The sequence below is a fragment of the Choloepus didactylus genome, chromosome 23, assembly GCF_015220235.1.
Source record: "Choloepus didactylus isolate mChoDid1 chromosome 23, mChoDid1.pri, whole genome shotgun sequence".
Classification (NCBI taxonomy): Eukaryota; Metazoa; Chordata; class Mammalia; order Pilosa; family Megalonychidae; genus Choloepus; species Choloepus didactylus.
In genome coordinates this window covers 8,290,219-8,308,873 of record NC_051329.1, presented here as the reverse complement: position 1 = coordinate 8,308,873, position 18,655 = coordinate 8,290,219, and the positions used below count along the sequence as shown (strand labels likewise).

Genomic DNA, 18,655 nt, shown 5'->3' with positions numbered 1-18,655 from the left:
GGATAAGTGGTGTGGAATATTTTAAGTTTCCTTTCTTTCTTTTTTTGGAATAATGAAAATCTTCTAAAATTGATTGTGACGATGATGCACAACCATGTGATGATACTGTGAGCCACTGATTATACACTTTGGATGGACTATGGTTGGGGAATCTCTCAATAAAATTGCATTTAAAAAACACAGATCTATAAAAGGAGGGGGCACCCCTACACTCACAGCCGCTGTCCTTTATCTGGAGCATCCTGTATGCCAGGCATTGTCTGCAGTGTCTCTCTCATCCTAACTTGTGGAACCTTGTGGACATCCAGTGGGCCGGGTGCTATCATCATGCCCATTTTACAGATGAGGAGACCGAGTCTTAGGGAAAAGGAACCTGCCTAAAGCCACAGAGCTGCTAAGGGGCTGGAACCAAGAGGCAGAAGAAAGACAGCAGGAGGAAAGGGGCTATGGGCTCAGAGCCTGCCCTGGGGCTGTCCTGTCCTTAGCAAGAACATTCCAGCTTGGCAGCCACCCTCAGATCCTAACCCTGTGAGTTAAAACTTTTAAAACCCCCAACAGCTAACATCCCCGACATGCCCAGTTCTGCATTAGCCCATCTCCTTCTGATTTTATTCAAGCTTCACAATGCTACAGCATGAGGACACGCATGGTCTCTGTTCTACAGAAGAGGAAACTAAGACTTGGAAATTTAGGGAACTGGCCCCAGGTCACGTGGCTTGGTAAGGAGCAGCAGGTTCTGCACCCAGGCCTTGCTGATCCCAGAACCCATGGAGTTGCAACTCTTCACTGTCACTCCTTCCTCCCACTGCAATATTGCTGGAGTGAGGCTTTTGAACCGTTTGGATGTTTGGAGAAGTCGCATGCTAATGAATACATTTCACATCACAAGCCAGAACACACTTCACATAACATGTCACCCAAATAAAAGTTTTGTGAAAAGATATTTAACCTTATTACAGGCAACATAATCTGATGTTTTCTATCCCTTCTAGTCTATTTCATTACAAAAAGTGCTTCTGACCCAGTGATCCCACTTCCAGGAATTTATCCTACAGATACCCCTGCATTCTTATAAAATACACGTGAAAAAGGTTATTCATTTTAAGAGGAAAAGATTGAAAACAACCCAACTCTTTAACAGAAGACTACCCTAAGAGTGGATGGTACTGCATACAATGGAATACTATGCAGCTGTATAAAAGAACAAGGTACTGATTGGGGAAAATCTCAGAACACATTAAGTGAAAAAAGCAAGATACAAAATGGTGTATCCAAAAGATACAAAACAGTGTGTACAAGAGGTGAGGGGAGTAACATGTTCTTATCTGCTTGCACTGCATAAGGAAACACTGGAAGGGTACAGAAGAAATGAGTAAAAGTGTTTTCCCGCCCACTGGGAAGCTTCCAGAACTTTTCCCTCTGGCCCTGGGCAGGGGGATCAGGATAGATGGAGACAGAATTAGGAGTGAAACTCATGGTGTTTATCTTCTTGTATCAAGTTGATTTTTTAAAATTGTGGTAAAGTATACGTAGCATAAATTTGCTGTTTTAACCATTTTTAAGTGGACAATGCAGTGGTGTTAATTACATTCACACTGCTGTGCAAATATTTGCAAAATATTTCATCACTTCATTAGTGCTCACTTCCCCTTGGCCCCTCCCCCAGCCCCTGGCAGCCTCTGGTCCACTTTCTGTCTCCAGAAAGGACAGGATTGGCCTATGCTGGATATTTTGCATGAGTGGACACATACTACGTATCCTTTTTTGTCTGGCTTCTTTCACTGAGCATCATGTTTTCAAGGTCCAGCCTTGCCATAGCTGGACCAGAACTTCACCCTTTCCGTGGCTTGCATGGATAGAGCACTCCGTTTGATTTTTGAACCGCTCAAGTAAAATGTCAACAATTTAAGAGGAAAAGAGCATTGGTCACAGCCCCCGAAACCGATTTCCCGGGGGGCCCTCACTCACCCAGAGCTGCCACGATGAGGAAGAAGGAGGCAGCCACGAGGAAGGCCGCGTCGGGCTTGGTGTAGGAGAGCAGCTTCTGCAGCGTGGCCCCTGACGCCTGCTCGGCCGGGGCCCGGCCCTCCCCGGGGAAGCCCTCGGCCTCGCCCCCTGCCTCCGGCTCGAGGGCCTCGGTGTCCGACCGCACGGTGGACAGGAGCCACCAGAGCAGAAAGGAGGCGGCGAGCGAGAGATACGTCCACACAAACAGGGCCCAGAACCAGGGGTCCCGGATGGGCTTGCGCACCTCGGAGAAGAGCAGGAGCTTCACCACGGCGTAGATGCCCACGAAGAGGCACACGAGGCTGATGACCGTCCAGGAGGCCCGCAGCCGCCGGGGCCCCAGGGAGCTGTTGGTGGCCACACCGATGGTGGCGCCCAGCAGCAGGCAGCTGCGGTACAAGCAGGCCGCCCAGAGGTCCAGCACCGAGTCGAAGATGTTGAAGTGGCGGATGTCTTCCAGCAGGTCGCGGTCCAGGTGGCTGAGGAGGTAGATGGCCGTGGTCACGCCGACGTCCACGCTCATGAAGGCCAGGGTCACCACCACCGCTTTCCACAGCCGCATCCTGCTGGCGGGGGTGCAGGGGGCGGGCAGGCACCGAGGGGCAGGCTCTAGCTCCAGGGGGGCAAGGCCATCGTCTGCAGGGCACGGCCGGACCTGTGGGGATGAGAGTGCGTGTCGGGGTCTGCTACTTGCCAGCTGTGTGACTTTGAGCAAGTCACCGGGCATCTCTGGGCCCCGGATTCCCCTGCAACAGTGATGGCAGAACAGACCTCCGGGGGGTGTTGCAAAGATTCTATTCGCTCAAGAAATATTTACTGAGCGCCGGCTGTGGCCCAGACTGTTTTTTGTGTTGGGGATTTAATGATGACAAAAATAACAAAGACCCCTACTCTTGTGGAGTTGACATGAGTCACGAGGGAGACAGGGAATATACATGCGAGACGAGTAAATGATGGATCATGGTGAGAGGTAAGTGCTGTGAAGAAACGAAGAGTGGGTGAAGGGGGTCGGGATGATGGGGGGTGAGTGCAATTTTAAATAGAGGACCAGGGACAACCTCCTTTGAAGGTGACACTTGAGCAAGACTTGAAAGAGGTGAGAGCGTCCACCGTGTGGCTAGTGGGGGGAAGGCAGTGGGACTGGCGGAGCAGACAGGCCAAGGCCCTGGGGCAGGAATGTGCCTCCCGTCTTTGCGGAAAGCCAGGAGGCCCCCATGAGGTTGGACAGGCAAGGCGGCCAGGAGCAGGTCTGTGGGGCCTGGCAGCCACAGGGGGATGAAGTTGAGATAAGAGGAAGAGCCCGATAAAACACGCTGATTTATAACAACCCCTGTCACTGCTACTGCTCCTTCTCTGAACCTGCTTCCTCACCCGTAAAATGACAGAGTGAGTCCCAATAAGATAAGATATGCACTGCTCCAGGCCCATCAGAGCTGCTGCTCATCATTAGCATCCGTATACAGTGGGTGCTCGATAAATGTTCATTGGCTTCTCTCTGACCCAAACCAGGCCTTCCATCTCTGCAACCCCAAATAAACCTTCACCCTCCTTAGACCAACAGGGGTTCTGAAGGGTATGGGGGTGGCCACAGGGCCCCCTAGGGACTTTCACACCTGCTTGGAAGTTTCCAGAATCTTTTCTTCCAGCTCAGTATGGACCCACTCCCAGACTAGGATCTTTCTGTTTTCTGGGGCTTGAGGTCTGCTTCTCCAAAGCTCACCTCCCTAACCCCCCTACACACACCAGGCCCCTTGGGGGTCACCACCAAGCTGCAGGGGCAGCCCAGGAAGTGGGCTCCGAGGCCTGAGCCTGGTGGGGCTGTGCTGGGGTGGGCCCGGCTGCAAAATGGGCAGAGCTCTGGTGCCCCCAAGTGGAAGGCAGGGGTCCTGCACAACAGGAAGGGTAACTTGGGGAGTTGGTGGGGGGATAACCCCGAGACCCCTCCCCACGGCTCTGGTGCCCAAACCCAGGGGATGGCTCTCACACTCACACCGCCCTGTGGGACCGGTGTGTCCACATTTCCATTTTACAGTTAGGGAAACTGAGGCAAAGAGGCAAAATCACTCACCCCAGACAATACAGCCAACAGGGGACCAAGTCAGGACTTGAACTAGTGTCTGAAAGGTCTAAGTGCCTGTCTGGCATGTCTGGCATACAGCAGATGCCCAATAACTACAGGCAAGTAGGTATGTGAGACAGTACTGGGCCATGTGCTTTCTATATGTTTGACTATTTAATTATTACAACAACTCTGTGAGACTTGCACCATCATCATCCCCCTATAGCAGATGGAGAAACTAAGGCCCAGAGAAAGTAATTAACTTGCCCAAGGTCACACAGTTGTTGAACAGGGCTGAGATGAGAACCCAGGTCATTGAGTGCTAAAGTCTACACGCTAAATCCCAAAGCCCTGTGACTTCAAATAGCCTCTCCAGGAGTAGGCAAGACCCCATCGATGCTGAGGGTCAGAGAGGGGGCAGAGGGGTGTGACCACCCCAAGCCTGGGCCCTGCCTTCACCCCAGCCCCTCTTGGCAGACTCGGATCAGTCCCAGAGAAGATGGTTGCTTTGTCAGCAGCTCCCCTTCCCAGGCTCCTGCTGCATCCAGAGCCCCAGCTGGGCTGCCCTGCTGGCTCCAGCTTCCGTCTGCTGCAATGCAGAGGCCTTGGAGAGCAGGTGGGTGGGTGAGCTCCAGCTGGAGCCCAGGAGGGAGACTCCTGGCCTGGTGCCACCCCAGGCCTTCTGCCAGCCACCCTCACTGCTGTCCACCCTTGGTGGGCACAAGGGATCCCTCAGCCTCCAAAAGGGACTGGGGATCAGAAGTGAGACAGCAGGTGATCAAAGACCAGGAGGCTGAACTGTAAGCCGGGGGCTTGACTGGCTCTCCAAAACCCCTAGTCACTGGGGGAATCTCTTCCCCTTCCCACCCCAGGGGAGGGTTGACCTCGTTTGTCAGCCAGCCTTCTGGGATCCTCAACTGTTCATCTTCACAGGAATAAACAAAATTTTGAACAGCAGCATCAGAGACTATCTGAACCACATTTTGCAGAGGTGGGAACTGAGGCCCTGAGTGTGTGTGTGGGGGTCTCGTCCAGGGTCACCTGGTGAGCTAGAGGAAGAGCTGCGACAGCACCCAGGTCCCCTGCCCCCAAGTGCCAAGCCCTTTGACTCCAGGCAGGGAGCAAAACCTAACACAGGTAGGGTTACAGGCCTGCACGGGGCAGGCCACTCCATAACTTCTAAAGTTACTCAGAGAGGAGGTGAAGCCAATGAGGCCACTGTCCAAGAATGTGAGGGGATGGTGGGGACTGCAGGGCTCCGGGAGGCACTTCCCGGCTCTCTGTAGGCCTGACTCAGGGGATGTAGCGTGGCTGGGCTGGGTGGAGCTGGAAGGCAAATCCTGGGCACATGGGGAGTGCGTGTGGCTCGAGGGACAGGGACAAGGTGGTGGCCAGAGGCCAGAGAAGGTGTGGCCTAAGGCCTAACGTGGCCCAGGAAGATTGGGGCAACTCATCTTGACCCCAAATGCAACGAATGGCACGGGAAATGCAAGTGCCCACGTTCCAGCAGGGGATGCTCTGGTGGGCCTTCCTTCCCAGTAGAGGGGTCCATGGTTGGGGCCTCTCCAGTGTCAGCTGCAGGAAAGGAAAGCCTGGGAGCAGCCAGGATGAGATGCCAGGCAATGTGCGAGGTGCCCAGGGCATCCCCTCTCTGTCACATCTCAACACCACACTGGGAGGTCTTTGGGGTTCTCATCCCTGTTTTACAGATGGGGAGACGGAGGCTCAGGGAATGGCTGAAGGTAGGATTGGAACCCGGCACTTCACTCTCTGGATTCCCCCAAGGTATCCAGGGGCCCCAAGAAAAGGGTCCCTGAATGGCCCAAGTGAACATAGTTCACCCCCAACTTGGTGGGCTTTATATCCCAAAGTGGTCACCACCCAGCCCCCCAAATTCCTTTCAATGCTCAGCAAACACAGGCTGACGGATGCCTGTTCTGAGTGGGACTGTGCCCAGGGGTCTCTGCAGCAAGGACTGAACTGGGCTGGGTCCACGTGGGCCCCCCCCATCACACACACACCCCCTGCTGAGCCCACCACACCCCACCCTGGAAGGCCTCCCCAGCCCTGGCCCCCAACTCTGAGGCTCAGGTAAGTTATTTCAGGTAACTCGTGGCTGTAGGCTGCGGAGAGGTGAACTGGGGGGCTACGGGCGATCCTCCTCCTCTTGGCCCCTGCCCTACCTGAATTAGGGGATGGACCCAGCCTGTCCCCAGTAGGTGGGTGGTAGGGGGTGGACTCCTGTAGGCACCCGTTAAAGCTCTCTTAATTAACGGTCTCCCTCGGGAGGGAGCATCTGTTTAAACAGAGGCCCAGAAACAAGGCTTTAGGAGGCGCCCCTGGGAACCCACAGGCCCAGCTGCCAGGGTGGCTCCGCGAGGGGTCTCCTTAGCCCATTAGCCAGCTGGGAAGACTGAGGGGTCCGCAGCCCAAGCCGACCCCCCGGGCTTCTGCGGTAGCCAGGGCCCTCGGGATCCGTGGGCAGGCCCCGCGGTGGGGGGCGGGGAGCCCTCAGAAGACGGGCCAGGCCGATCCTGCGGGGAGGGCAGCCTTCCCAGGGTCCCCCCAAAAAGAATCTCCATCGTTTTCCAAAGGGGGGCGGCAGCCCCTGAGGGGTTAAAAAATGCAACATTTGCCCAGGCGCCGGAAGGATGCTGCAGAGATGGGGGGCTGAGACTTGCGCTGCGGGAGCCGCGGATACGGGGGTCGGTGCCCGGATCCAGGGAGGCCCCCACCTTCAAGGGAGATGCCTCCTCTCACCCCGGGGCAGGGGTACCCTGACGCCCCCCAACCCGTGCCCCTCTCGGGGCCGCAGCCTAGCCTAGGAAGGTAACTCGTGGCTCTAGGGCCCCGGGCGCCGCGGCCTTACCTGTTACCTGGCACCAGGTGAGCCGTGGGAGGGGGCACAGCGGGCTCGGGTCGTCCGGGGCTCGGGCTCCGCGCAGCTCATTGGAGACGGCGCCCCGCGTCACCCTCGCGCTGCTCCCCGCGCCGCTCCCGCCTCCCGCCGGGCCCGTGCGGCTGCAAGGTCGGAGCCGAGCGGGGCGGGCCCCGAGGCCAGCTGACAGCAGGGGCGGGGCCGCCAGGTGGGCGGGGCCGCCAGGTGGGCGGGGCTTCTGCGACGAGGCGGGAGCTCGGCGGCCGCCCGCCCCGCTCCGGCTGAACCGCTGGGTCTGCCCGCCCTACGCTCCCGGTTCCGCGGTCCCTCCGAGCTTCTCACCTGGAGGGAGGCCTCAGGCGCCTCCTGAGGGGACGGAAATGGCCTTACCTGCCCGGGGCCTGCTCTTTAACGGGGCTCTTGCCCCGAGAGACAGCGGCCCTGGAGCGTGGGGGTTGTGATCCTCATGCATGCATGCATGCATTCATTCAAAGAATATTTATTGAGTATCTCCTATGTGCCGTGCACCTTCTAAGCTTTTGAGATCCATTAGTGAACAAAACAAAGATCCCTGCCCTTCCGGAGCTGACATTCTAGTGAAGGAGACACACAGTAGCATAACAAGTAAATCATATATGTTAGAAGAGAAGACAGTTCGTGGAATAAAACGGAGCAGGGTGATGGGGATTGGGAGAGAGGCAAAACTGCAGTGTGTCAGGTGCCAGCGCTAGGGATACAGCTGCGCAAAAGACAGAAAGATCCTTGTCGTGGGGTGGGAGACAGAGAATCAGCCAGGAGATACATGAGGTAATTTCAGGTAGTGTGAGTGCCCTCAAGGAAATAAAATGGGCTAAGGTGACAGGAAGTGACACCTGGGGCAAATTTAGCTGGGAAGGCGGCTCTGAGGAGGGGACGCTGGAGCTGGGCACGGTGAGGAGTGTGTCGGGGAGGACTGACGGACGAGCCTTCTCTGCAAGGGGAACCCCAAGTTCAAAGGCTCTGAGGTGGGCACTAGTCTCGCCCTTTGGGGGTTCAAGGCCCAGAGGGCAGCAGAGCAAGGAAGATCTCCCCACATTACTCCCTCCCTCGGGCAGAGCCTTAGAGCACTCTCTGGATTTAAAATGGCTTCTGTCGCTGGTATGGGGCAGCCTCCTTGGAGGGGAGCTTGGCAAAGCTCAGAATTTAAAACGCACTTTTTTCTTTTTGATCCAGTAGGAACTTGTACAGATAGTCTTGAGCAGCAGAGCAAAGATACTAGTTTGAAGACAGTTAACCCATTAGCAAAAGTCTGGAAATAAGCTAAATGCCTTGCCATAAGGAACTGGCCAAATAATTACAGCTCATCCGTTCAATGAAATACTCTGGAGCTGAAAATGAAAAAAAAGACATAAAAGATGCAAAAGTGATATCCTAGATGTACTGAATAAAAACGAGGGGCAGAATAAAGTTAATGTTATTGTTTGTGCAAAAGCAAACACAAATATCTGATTATACCTGCAGAGAATGTCTCAAATGATTATCCAAAAAGCTGGGCTGGCTCAGACCTGGGTCCACCTTAGGGTCTGTTACTTTTTCCAAGTGTCTTTCCCTCTCTGAGCCAGTTTTCTCATCAGAGAAATGGGTGATAGAGATACCTAGTGCACAGCGGCTGTGAGGGTGAAATGTGTGTAAGGCAGCCCCTGTTCTGTGGTAAATGGCCAGTAAATGGGGACTTGGGGTTTTTTCTAGGAAAGATGGGACAACTCTGACCACCCTGGTGTTTTTCTGGAAGCCTTCCCAAACTACAGCCTCCCAGGCTGGGTTCAGCTGGCCCCCCTCCCCTCCTGCCCCCTTTACTTCCCTCCCCGGCACCAATCTCATCTCTTTGCCTTGCAATTACATCCTAAAATGTCTGTCTTTCCATCTGGGTGGTGGGCTCTGCAAGAGCAGGGACCTGACTATTTTTTTAACTGATACATAATTTGAAGACCAGAAAATTCACCACTTGAAAGTGTTTGATTCAGTGGGTTTTAGTGGATTCACAAAGTTGTGCAACCATCACCACAAATTCCAGAACATTTTCCTGTCAACTCCCCCCCGAAAGAAGCCCTGTACTGGTTAGCAGTCCTTCCCGTTCCTCCCACCCCTAGCCCCTGATATTTTCATATAGATGGGGTCATACAATATGTGGTCCTTCTGTGTCTGGCTTCTTTCGCTGAGCATAATGTTTTCAAGATTCATCTGTGGTTGTGATGCTGATCAAAAGCGGTGGGTTCTCTGTCCAATGCACTTAAATGACCAATTCCTGAGACATCAGGGTTTCAAAGAGAGAAAGAGTTTATTGTCAGGCCCTAAGCAAGGGATCAGATAGCCTATCAGCCTAAAAATCTGTCTCCCTGAACTATAATACTTCTGATAATTTTATAGTATTAAAAGATGGGCAGGGCTTAGGATAATGAGCACAATGGCTTGAGATGATGTAAATAGAGGTGATCTAATTATTGAGCACTTGCAGATTGATTACGTGCTTAGTCACAGAACGTATAGAACAAAATGGAGGCCTTAATATGATGATGGGCATGAGTTTATGAGGTATAGATCATTTACAGGTTAAAGTTTAAGCTACTGTGCATGTCAGGCAGGTGCATTTTGGTTAAATTCAGCTCTGTTTATCAAGATAGACTTGGAATTGAGATGGGTTACTTCTGGGCTGACTCAAGACCCCTCAATAATAAACATTAGGGGCTTTCTTTAATGATCATAAGGCTCTAAAGTTGAAAAACCAGATAAAAAGGGTACAAGTGAGGGTCAGTCACAAGGTTTTTACAATCACAAGGGCACAAGATAAAGGCTATACAATCATTATCAGAAATCAAGGAAGCTGGATTACAGTTCAGAGATTTCAGGTATTTCCCTCTGTCTACTCTAATATACCAGAAAGTAAAAAGGAATATCTATACAATGATTCAGTAATCATAACCATCCCTTAAATTCTAACTTCTTGGTTACAGGTGTAGCCTGAATGAGAACTTCATTCTACTTTGTGGCTGAGTAATAACCCTTTGTATGGATATACCACATTTTTTTCTCCACTCATCAGTTTAGGGGTATTGGTTTTTTTAACTTTTTGGCTATTATGAATAATGCTTCTAGGAACACTCTCATCCATGTTTTTGTGTGGACATAGTTTTCAATTCTCTTGGGCACGTACCTAGGAGTGCAGTTGCTGCATTATAGGGTTATTCTATGTTATCTTCTATGTTTAATGTTTGGAGGAGCTTCCAGAATGTTTCCCACAGTGGCTGCACCATGATTGTATTTTTTACAGCATAACCCCAGCCTGGTGCACAGTCAGTGCTTGATAAATAATTGTAGATTGATTGCACCAGGGCACAGGGGCTGGTTCTCACTGCAGCACAGGGCCAGGCAAATGTTGAGGGCCAGTGTATATTTGTTGAATGAATGGATAAGAGAGGAGCTCCCTGGGGAGCCTCAAGGTAATTCTGCATCTTCTGCCTTGGAGAATGTTCCAGCCACCAGCGTCCCTAGCCTCTGTACCAGCCTCTTCTCCTGTTGCTTATGTGGGTGAGTTCAGTTTGTGAAACTGATTTCATAAAATGCTGGTTTGTGCCTTTTTGTATATGTGCTCTGTGTCAATTAAAAACAGTTTACACACACATCATCACCCTGGAGTCAGACATATGGGTGATCTAATTCTGGTTCTACCACTCACTACGTACACAACCTGAAACGGCATATTGCTGAGTCTGTTTCCCCATCGTAAAACAGGAATAATAATCCCTTGAGCAGTTGATGAAGGCACTGTCAAGTGTTGGCTGGGGGCTCGCACTGATTTGGTGCTTAGGATAACACTCTTCTGCTGTTTACTCTGATGACCCGGCCCAGCTGGGACTGGGGCAGTCTCCCAGGAGGAGAGGGGCCCCTGGACGCTCTGAACATGCTCCTCTGCAAGGCTGCACGGGAAGCCAACTGGGGAAGACACTTTCGGGGTGGGGTGGGGGAGGTAATGAACGCCGAGCTGAGGAAACAGATCCTTTTCTGGACAGAAGGGCCCTTCACTATCTCCAGGCAATCAAGATGGGTGTAAAACTTTAAAGGCCTCCTGAGGCCCAGCAGCTCCTGGCTGGGAGCTGGTCCTGAGGCTTTAGGAGGCTGGCGTGGGACCCCAGGGCCCGAGGCCCATGGACCTGGACCTCACGCCTGAGGAGGGGAGGCTTGGCTTCAACTTTAGGAACAACCCAGCAGTCAGACTTGGGCGCCACAGGTGGATCCTTGCTTGGACTTCAGCCCCTTGGGAGGTCTTCCTGGGCCACCCAATCTAAAGCAGCCACCTCCAGGTGTGCCCCTTCTCATCACCAGTTTGTCTTCCTAAATCTTACAAAGAAATGAAAATAACTCAATCACACCTTTGTTTCCTTGCTCACTTCTGTCTTTCCAACTTGAATGAGAGCTTCAGAAGACCAAGAACGTTGTCTGTCATGCAAAACATGCTTCCACACACTCACATACACACCTCACACACTCATTGCACACACACACTCAGGAGGGGCTTGCTGCCCTGCCCAGCCAGTGAGAAAACCAATTAGGCTGTTGGTGCCGGCTTTGCCCAGCAAGTAGGACCCCTCTGCTGGCCCCCCAAGGAGTGGTGGGGAGGTAGGCTGGCTCGGCTGGCCACAGCCTTGGACCCCAGCAGATGCTGATGGAGACAGCTGGGGATGATGGCCTGGCATTATGTCACAGGACAGGCACATTGCCCATCTTTCTCCTGGGGTCTCGGAGCCTGTCCTGACGTAGAGAATAAAGGAACCAGGACTGTGTGAGCGACTGTGGGATGTGTGTGAATGTGGGTGTGCCTGCGTGTGACGGTGTGACATCAGGTGTGTGAAAGAATGTCAGGGTGTGACTGTGGAACGTGTACAAGGGTGAGTGTGTACTGGTGAGCATGTGAAGGTGTGTGGATGGGCTGAAGTGTGTGAAGGAATGAGTGCCTGTGCAATTGTGTGTTAGAGCATGTGGCATACAAGGGGGGACTGCACGTCACTGTGCATGTCAGTGAGTGTGGCATCATGCGTGTCTGTGTATGACTGAGAATGTTGTGACTAAGTATGTGGGGGGGACCCGTGTCTACACTTGGGGGGGGGGCGAGGAAAGCAGAGTCACTGCGAAGAGGCCAAGAAACACAAAGAAGAAAACCAAATCCCCCGAATGGCCGGCATGAACAGGGAGGTTCTGGGGGCAGACTGTGGAACCAAAGGTTTGCCGCGGGGATGAAGGAGGTAAGGTGGGTTCGGTAGATCCAGGACAGCAGGCCCGGGCTCGAGGCCTCAGTTCTCCCATCTGAAAAACGGGCTGCCACCCAAGCTCCCTCGCGGGGCTCTGCAAGCCTGGGCTGGGGAGGGGTGCACGGCGGATAACAGTGGGGAACCCGAAGCAGGTGTATGTGCGCTGTGACGGGGCTCCCCGAAGTCGGGGCGTAAACCCTCTAAGGCAGAAACGTCCTCCTCGCACACTGCGGCTGTGCTGAACTTGAACTTCGTTCGGGCCTGCGGGGCGTGGCCACCGGCAGACCCCGCCCACGACCCCCTCCGTCCGGAGGGTCACCGGAAGTCACTCCGGAGAGCTTTCGCCGCGACACTCTCCAGGGTCCGGCTCCGGGGACGCCGAAGAGGTCGTGGCGGAGGGGTCCGGAGCCGCGCGCAGGGACCCGGGGAAAGCGCTAAACCTCGTCTCAGACGCACAGAACAGGATCCTTCCTCGCAGCCGGAGGGAAGGAGGTGGGACCCCCGGAGCGCCTCCAACTGGCCTCATTCTTTCCTGTGGCTCCGAGCCGAAGAGGGGTCCCACCTCTCCACGTCCCGAGAACGTGACTCAGTTCACCTGACTGCAGAGAGCGGGGCGATTAATCCTCGCCTCGCGGGCGGGAAAATCTCAGCCGAGGCCGCCGGCCCCACTCCGGCCCGGGAGCAGCTTTGTCCGGCGCCGGCGGATTGCTGGGGACGAGCGTCCTCATCCTTTGATAAGCTTGGGACGTTTAGACGGACCCTCCGCGCCTGGATCCGCACGCGCCCGGCTGGGGGCGTGCCCGGAAGTGCCCCCTACGGAAGCCGGCGGGGCGGCGCCTCACCATGGCGACGGCGGGGGCCCGGCGACGCTTCTACCGCTGCTCCTGCTTCAGCTCCGAGAACCTGTACGTGGCGCGCTACGGGCTGCACGTGCGCTTCCGGGGCGAGCAGCAGCTGCGCCGCGACTACGGCCCGGTGAGTGGCCTCGGCCGGCCCTCCGGGGGAACGCGCGCGGGCGGTGGGCGAGGGACCCTGTCCCCGAGGTTGCTTGCTGTGCCCATGGCGCGCACTCCGTGCTCTGACAAGTACTCCTTGGCGTCTCCCTGCCTCTTCTTCTCACCTTCAGTGGAGGTAATAATAGTGCCTTCCTCGTAAAGTTGCGCGAGGAATAAATAAATCAGTAGAGTGGCTCAGTGCTGTGGCAGCGCCGTGACTGAGAGCTCTGTGCTTATCATCCATCATCTCAGTTCACCCTCACAATGGCCGTGGCAAGTCGGGGCTCGCATTATCCCCATTTTAAGGGAGTTCAAAGACGTTAAGAGACTTGCCCAAGGCCACACGGGCAGTGGGCGTTTAACCCCCTCCCCCATAACCGCTGGCCCTTCTGTTCCCAGCTCCTGCGCAGTCGAGGCTGTGTCAGTCCCAAGGACTTCCAGCAGCTGATAGCTGAGGTAACACGCCTGCTTCCCACACACACCGATTGTCCCTTCCTCTTTGGATTTGTGCCAGCAGCTTCTGGGATCTCCCAACCTCAGTCCTGTCCTTTCCCTGCCCCTGCAGCTCTCTTATACTCCCCCAGGGCCCTATCCCCACACACCCCCCATGGCCTGCCCTCTCCTCCTGGGTCCTGGCACCAGAGAGAGAGGATGTGGCACCAGAGAGAGAGGATGAGAGCCAAGTTGCTGATGTCATGTACGTCACCTCAACAGCTCTGAGATGGGTGCAGCCGTTACCCCCATTTTTTGGATAAGAAACTGGGGCTCTGAGAGGGAGTGTGACTTGCCTGAGGTTTCCCAGCAGGGCTGCTAGGCCCCTGGGCCCTTCATTCCCTTGCCCCCAACATTGGTGCCAGTCTGACTGCTGCACATCTCCTGTCTCCTCCCTCACCTGGGGCTTAGTGTGGGAGGCTTCCCTGGACGGCTGCCTGCAGCTTCTGGAACACAAGACTTGGCCATGACTATTCTCCAACCTGAGCAGTCAGCTGGTTGACATGCATCAAGGGCTTACATTTCCAAACTAGAGTCGGGCTGGTGCAGCTCATGGTGGGATGGGTTCCCTTCTAGAAGGAGTTCCCTTTGGCCAACAGCTTGGGATCTGCAGTCAACCCTGGTAGATGCAGGAGTGTGGGCTCCCAGCCAGGGCCCTGCTCTTGCCTTCCTGTGACTTCGTTTCTTCATCTGTACAATGGTCTTGGGTTGATGGGAGGCCTTGTCCTGGTAATGGGGCCTGTGCCATCCTAGCTTGAGCAGGAGGTGAAGCGGCGGCAGCGGCTGGGGCAGGATTCAGCTGCCAGGAAAGCCCTCATCGCAAGTGCCTACCACCCCGCACGGCCGGATGTCTACAGCTTACTGCAGGTACCAGGCAGTGACTTGGGGGCAGGTTACTGGCAGCAGGAAGTGGTGTCCAGGTCTGGGGGCTGCCTGCCCCACAGCTGGCACATTCTGTCCCCAGGATGCATCACTGGCCCCCGAGTTTCTGGCTGCAGCTGAATATAGTGCGTCCCCGGGTGCAGACCTCGAGGGCCTTTTCCAGCGGCTGGAGACAGTGTCAGGTGAGGTGAGCTGGTTTCTTGGCCCAGTGGCCTGGCAGGACTGGGAGTGGAGCTTGTGACATCTGGGTGCAGGAGACGGGGGTCCTTCCACCAACTATGTCTGCCTCCAAAACCGAAGCCAGTGGGAGCCAGAAGGGCCAGTGGGACCGAGCTGCCAGCAGCAGGGTGTTCATTCATTCACCAAATAGCTACTCGATGCTTGGTCTCAGGCTGGAGACAGCTGGTAGGCTCACATGGGGGTATTGCAGAGTTTAAGGCAGGGACAGCTGACCCAGGTGTGGGCAGGTTTATGGGATCAGCAAAGGGTGGTGAACACTTCTAGGGGTAGTGGGGAGCATTTACCACCCCATGAACTGAAGAAGTGGGGAAAGATTCCTGAACCTGCAAGAGCTGGGGCTGTAGGAGGAGGACCACCGGACAGCTGCTATGGCCCTGGGCAGTGGCGCATGGCCACGCCAAACCCAGAGGAGCTGGATAGGGAACGCCCCATCTCTCCTGCCCTCGGACCTCCTGCTGGGTCACACATTGGCTAAACCCAACAGAAAGTTGTCCCAGGCAGGGGAGCCCTTGGCAAGTTGCTTAACCTCTCAACCTCAGTTTTCTTGTCTGTGTAACAGGAATGATAAAAGTACCTGTCTCCTGCGGCGTCGGGATGACTTACTGGGTTAGTACATGTAAAGGGCCCCACACAGGGCCAGGTGCACAGCAAGTGTTCAGAAAGGGTTTCCTCTTCTTAGCATTATTCTAAGTCTGGGGGATCCTGTGGGGAGCAGGATGTGAAAGTCAGTCTTCTTAGAGAGGTTATGCTGTACAGGGGGACGGAGGGTGCTGCCTGCGTTTCCTGTGGCTGCTGTGACGAGTAACAACACTGAGGGGCTTAAAATAACACATTTGTCCACAGGAGGCCAGAAGCCCCAAGTCAAGGTGTTGGCAGGGCTGGTTCCTTCTGGAGGCTCGGAGGGAGAATCTGTCCCCTGCCTCTCCCAGCTGCCAGCCATCCTGGGCGTCCCTGGGCTTGGAGACGCATTCTCCAGCCTGCCTCCATTGTCACGGCATTCTCTGCTGCATCTCTGGGTCCTTTCTTAGAAGGACACCAGTTGTTGGGTTTGGGGCCTGCCCCACTCCAGTGTGACCTCATCTTAACTGATTCCATCTGCACAGACCCCGTTTCCAGATAAGGTCACAGTCACAGGTACTGGGGGTGGGGACTTCACATCTTTTGGGGGGACATGATTCAGCCCACCACAGAGGGCAAGGAGCTCAGAGGCACCCCTCACAGCCAGCCCAGGGGACCCTCCTCATGGCCATCCAGCCCTAGTGTTGAGCTAGTGTGAAGGCTATGTGTGGGGCTGGGCCGTTCCCGGGGGTGCACGTGCCCGCATCCCTGGGTGTGTGTGCTGAGAAATGTTTATATTTCCATTCTCAGCCTGGCCTCTGCCCAGCAGGAAAAGCAGCCCCTCTTGGGCCTTCCCATGTGGGGAGGAGAGGCCCAAGAGACACTTTTGAGTTGGGTGCAGACTTTGGAGGCTTGTTCGGGGCAGCGGGTACAGAGAGAGCCTGAGGCTGGCCCCACTGCTGGCCTGCTGGGTGTCCCTGGACTAGTCCCCCCACTCTGGGCCACATCCCCCACATCTGAGCCCAGCCCAGCTGCTGAGCAGGGGAGAGGCTCTGAGGGCAGATAAGGGGGCCCACGAGCAGGCCCCAGCGCCTTCTGATCATCACAGAGCCCTGAGAGGCACATGCCTTCGTCATCCCCTGTGCACACAGGGGCGGCCCGAGGCTGGGGAGATGGCAGCCCTTGGCTCACAGCGGATGAGCAGACTGGAGCCCAGGCCTGTGGCCCCACACCCCAGCCGACAGACCATCCCCCTTTGCAGAGGAGAAGCGCGTGTTCCGGGTGCCTGTGTTCACGGGGCCCTTCTGCCGTGCCCTGCTGGAGGAGCTGGAGCACTTCGAACACTCCGACATGCCCAAGGGAAGACCCAACACCATGAACAACTACGGGGTGGGTGAGGCCTGCCTGCCGGCCAGAGAGGGACAGAAAGACGGCCAGGGGCCGTGCAGACAGGCTGTGGGACCCTCTCAGTGCATTGGTCTCCCCTCTGTGAAGTGCGGTCATGGGAGGGTTGTTGTGAAATCACGTACACAGGGGGCTGAGCTGTCTTTAGCTCTTAGTTGGGACTCCCCCAGGGGTGCCGGGCACGGCTCCACCAGTCCCCCTGCCGGCCCAGGGATCAGCCCCGTGTCCTCACCCAGGTGCTGCTGCACGAGCTGGGCCTGGATGAGCCACTGGTGACGCCACTGCGGACGCGCTTCCTGCAGCCGCTGACGGCCCTGCTGTACCCGGACTGTGGCGGGGGTCAGCTGGACAGCCACCGCGCCTTTGTGGTCAAGTATGCACCGGACCAGGACCGCGAGCTCGGCTGCCACTATGATAACGCGGAGCTCACCCTCAATGTGGCCCTGGGCAAAGCCTTTACGGGAGGTGCCCTCTACTTCGGGGGCCTCTTCCAGGTGAGTGTGCGCCCCCCCGGGGCAGGGCCTGGGGCTGCAGTGAAGGCTCAGGCCTGAACCCCACTATCTGTAGGCGCCTGCGGAGCCCCTGGAGGTGGAGCACATGGTGGGCCAGGGCATCCTGCACCGGGGTGGCCAGCTGCACGGGGCCCGGCCCCTGGACTCCGGGGAGCGCTGGAACCTGGTCATCTGGCTCCGGGCCTCGGCTGTGCGCAACCGCCTCTGTCCCATGTGCTGTCGGGAGCCTGAGCTGGTGGAGGATGAAGGCTATGGCGATGGCTTCACCCGCGAGGAGCCCACCACGGTAGACGTGTGTGCGCTGACTTGAGCCTGGTTTGGCACAGTGGGAGGTGTGTGTGTGTCCCAGGCTCTGCCACCCGGAGCTGAGTGGAGCGGAAATAAACTCCCTGAAACCCTTGGCACTTCTTGGTTTAAAAGGACACACACAGACACACACACACATGAAAAAGGACACAGGCTTCCGGGTCATTCTTTCAGCCCGTGGGCTGTCTTAGGTTTGGTTTCTTAGAAGCAGAGCCTGAGATGGGGCTTCACGGGCAGTGATTTCTTGAGGGAGTGTCCTCAGGAGAGGAGTGAGGGAAGCAGGACAGGGCAGGGAAGAAGCTGGGTAAAGAGGTGGGTTTAACAAAGTCCAGCCTCAGCCTGACTCCATGGGGAGCTTGCAGCAGGCACGGGAGCCCTGGGGTACCCCCAGCATCCGCTGGTTACTGACTACAGGGCATGCGCAGTAAGCTCCCAGACACTGTTTCCAGGGTGGGGTGACTCCCAGGGGCCAAAGAAAGCCTCCAGGGAAGAATCCAAGTGTGAGCAGCTAGCATGGACACCACAGCAGGGGGGCAAGTGCGCCCGTTTGAAAGGGCATTTGCGCAGGCACCAACAGGATCTTCTTGATGGGTGCTGAGGACCTTTTGCAGAGGGTTAAGGGCAGGAGCCATGTTGCCTGGGTTCAAATCCTGGTTGTGCCACTTCCAGCTGTGTGACCAATGGTAAGTCCCTTAACCTGTGTGTGCCTCAGTTTCCTCATCTGGAAAGTACCTACCTCCTGCAACTATCTTGACAACCAAATGAGTTAACTTTAATAAAGTGCTTTATAACAACCCTGTTTGTTGCTGTCGTCGTCATTATTGTTGTAGAGTTTGCAACGTGGTGGTCCTGAGATTGGATGAGGCCCACAGCCATGCTTTGTTTGGGCATGTTGAAATCTGGTTTTGAAATCTTATTTCTGGCCTCCCAGGGAATACTGGAAGCTCTGGAAACCCCAGGCCCCATTCCTGCACTGGGAAATTCAGCTGTTTCAGCTGCCCACTTCAGACGGGCCTGTGGTCCACTCCGTCATTCGCTGT

General features: G+C 55.5%; 2 protein-coding genes across 4 annotated transcripts in view; one reads left to right on the top strand and one right to left on the bottom strand.

Moving 5' to 3' along the window:
* Positions 1–7,066, bottom strand: part of ABCB9 (ATP binding cassette subfamily B member 9) — a 42,449-nt gene extending 35,383 nt beyond the window's left edge. For both annotated transcript variants that reach the window (XM_037817350.1, XM_037817351.1), the window contains exons 1-2: positions 6,936–7,066; positions 1,969–2,662 (exon numbers count right to left, since the gene is read on the bottom strand). In XM_037817350.1, coding sequence (XP_037673278.1) covers positions 1,969–2,569 — 601 coding nt within the window. In that variant the 5' untranslated portion in view covers positions 2,570–2,662; positions 6,936–7,066. The remainder of the gene's footprint in view (positions 1–1,968; positions 2,663–6,935) is intronic.
* Positions 7,067–12,558: 5,492 nt separating this feature from the next.
* OGFOD2 (2-oxoglutarate and iron dependent oxygenase domain containing 2) lies at positions 12,559–18,410 on the top strand. 2 transcript variants are annotated; one of them, XM_037817243.1, is made up of 7 exons: positions 12,559–13,201; positions 13,621–13,677; positions 14,467–14,580; positions 14,678–14,777; positions 16,655–16,782; positions 17,034–17,291; positions 17,365–18,410. In XM_037817243.1, exons 1-7 carry the CDS (start codon positions 13,070–13,072, stop codon positions 17,617–17,619), a joined length of 1,044 nt encoding a protein of 347 aa, XP_037673171.1. In that variant the 5' UTR covers positions 12,559–13,069; the 3' UTR covers positions 17,620–18,410. The 2 variants fall into 2 exon arrangements, with proteins under 2 accessions (XP_037673171.1, XP_037673173.1); XM_037817245.1 differs by lacking the exons at positions 12,559–13,201; positions 13,621–13,677; positions 14,467–14,580; positions 14,678–14,777 and adding an exon at positions 15,846–15,969.
* Positions 18,411–18,655: the final 245 nt, after the last annotated feature.

What these genes read in the sequence shown, in the direction of transcription:
- OGFOD2 (XM_037817243.1), top strand. Translation starts at nt 13,070, where the DNA reads ATGGCGACGGCGGGGGCCCGGCGACGCTTCTACCGCTGCTCCTGCTTC. An exon ending in ACACCATGAACAACTACGGG is followed by an intron (nt 16,783 to 17,033) that starts GTGGGTGAGGCC and finishes GTCCTCACCCAG; the next exon opens with GTGCTGCTGCACGAGCTGGG. An exon ending in ACTTCGGGGGCCTCTTCCAG is followed by an intron (nt 17,292 to 17,364) that starts GTGAGTGTGCGC and finishes CACTATCTGTAG; the next exon opens with GCGCCTGCGGAGCCCCTGGA.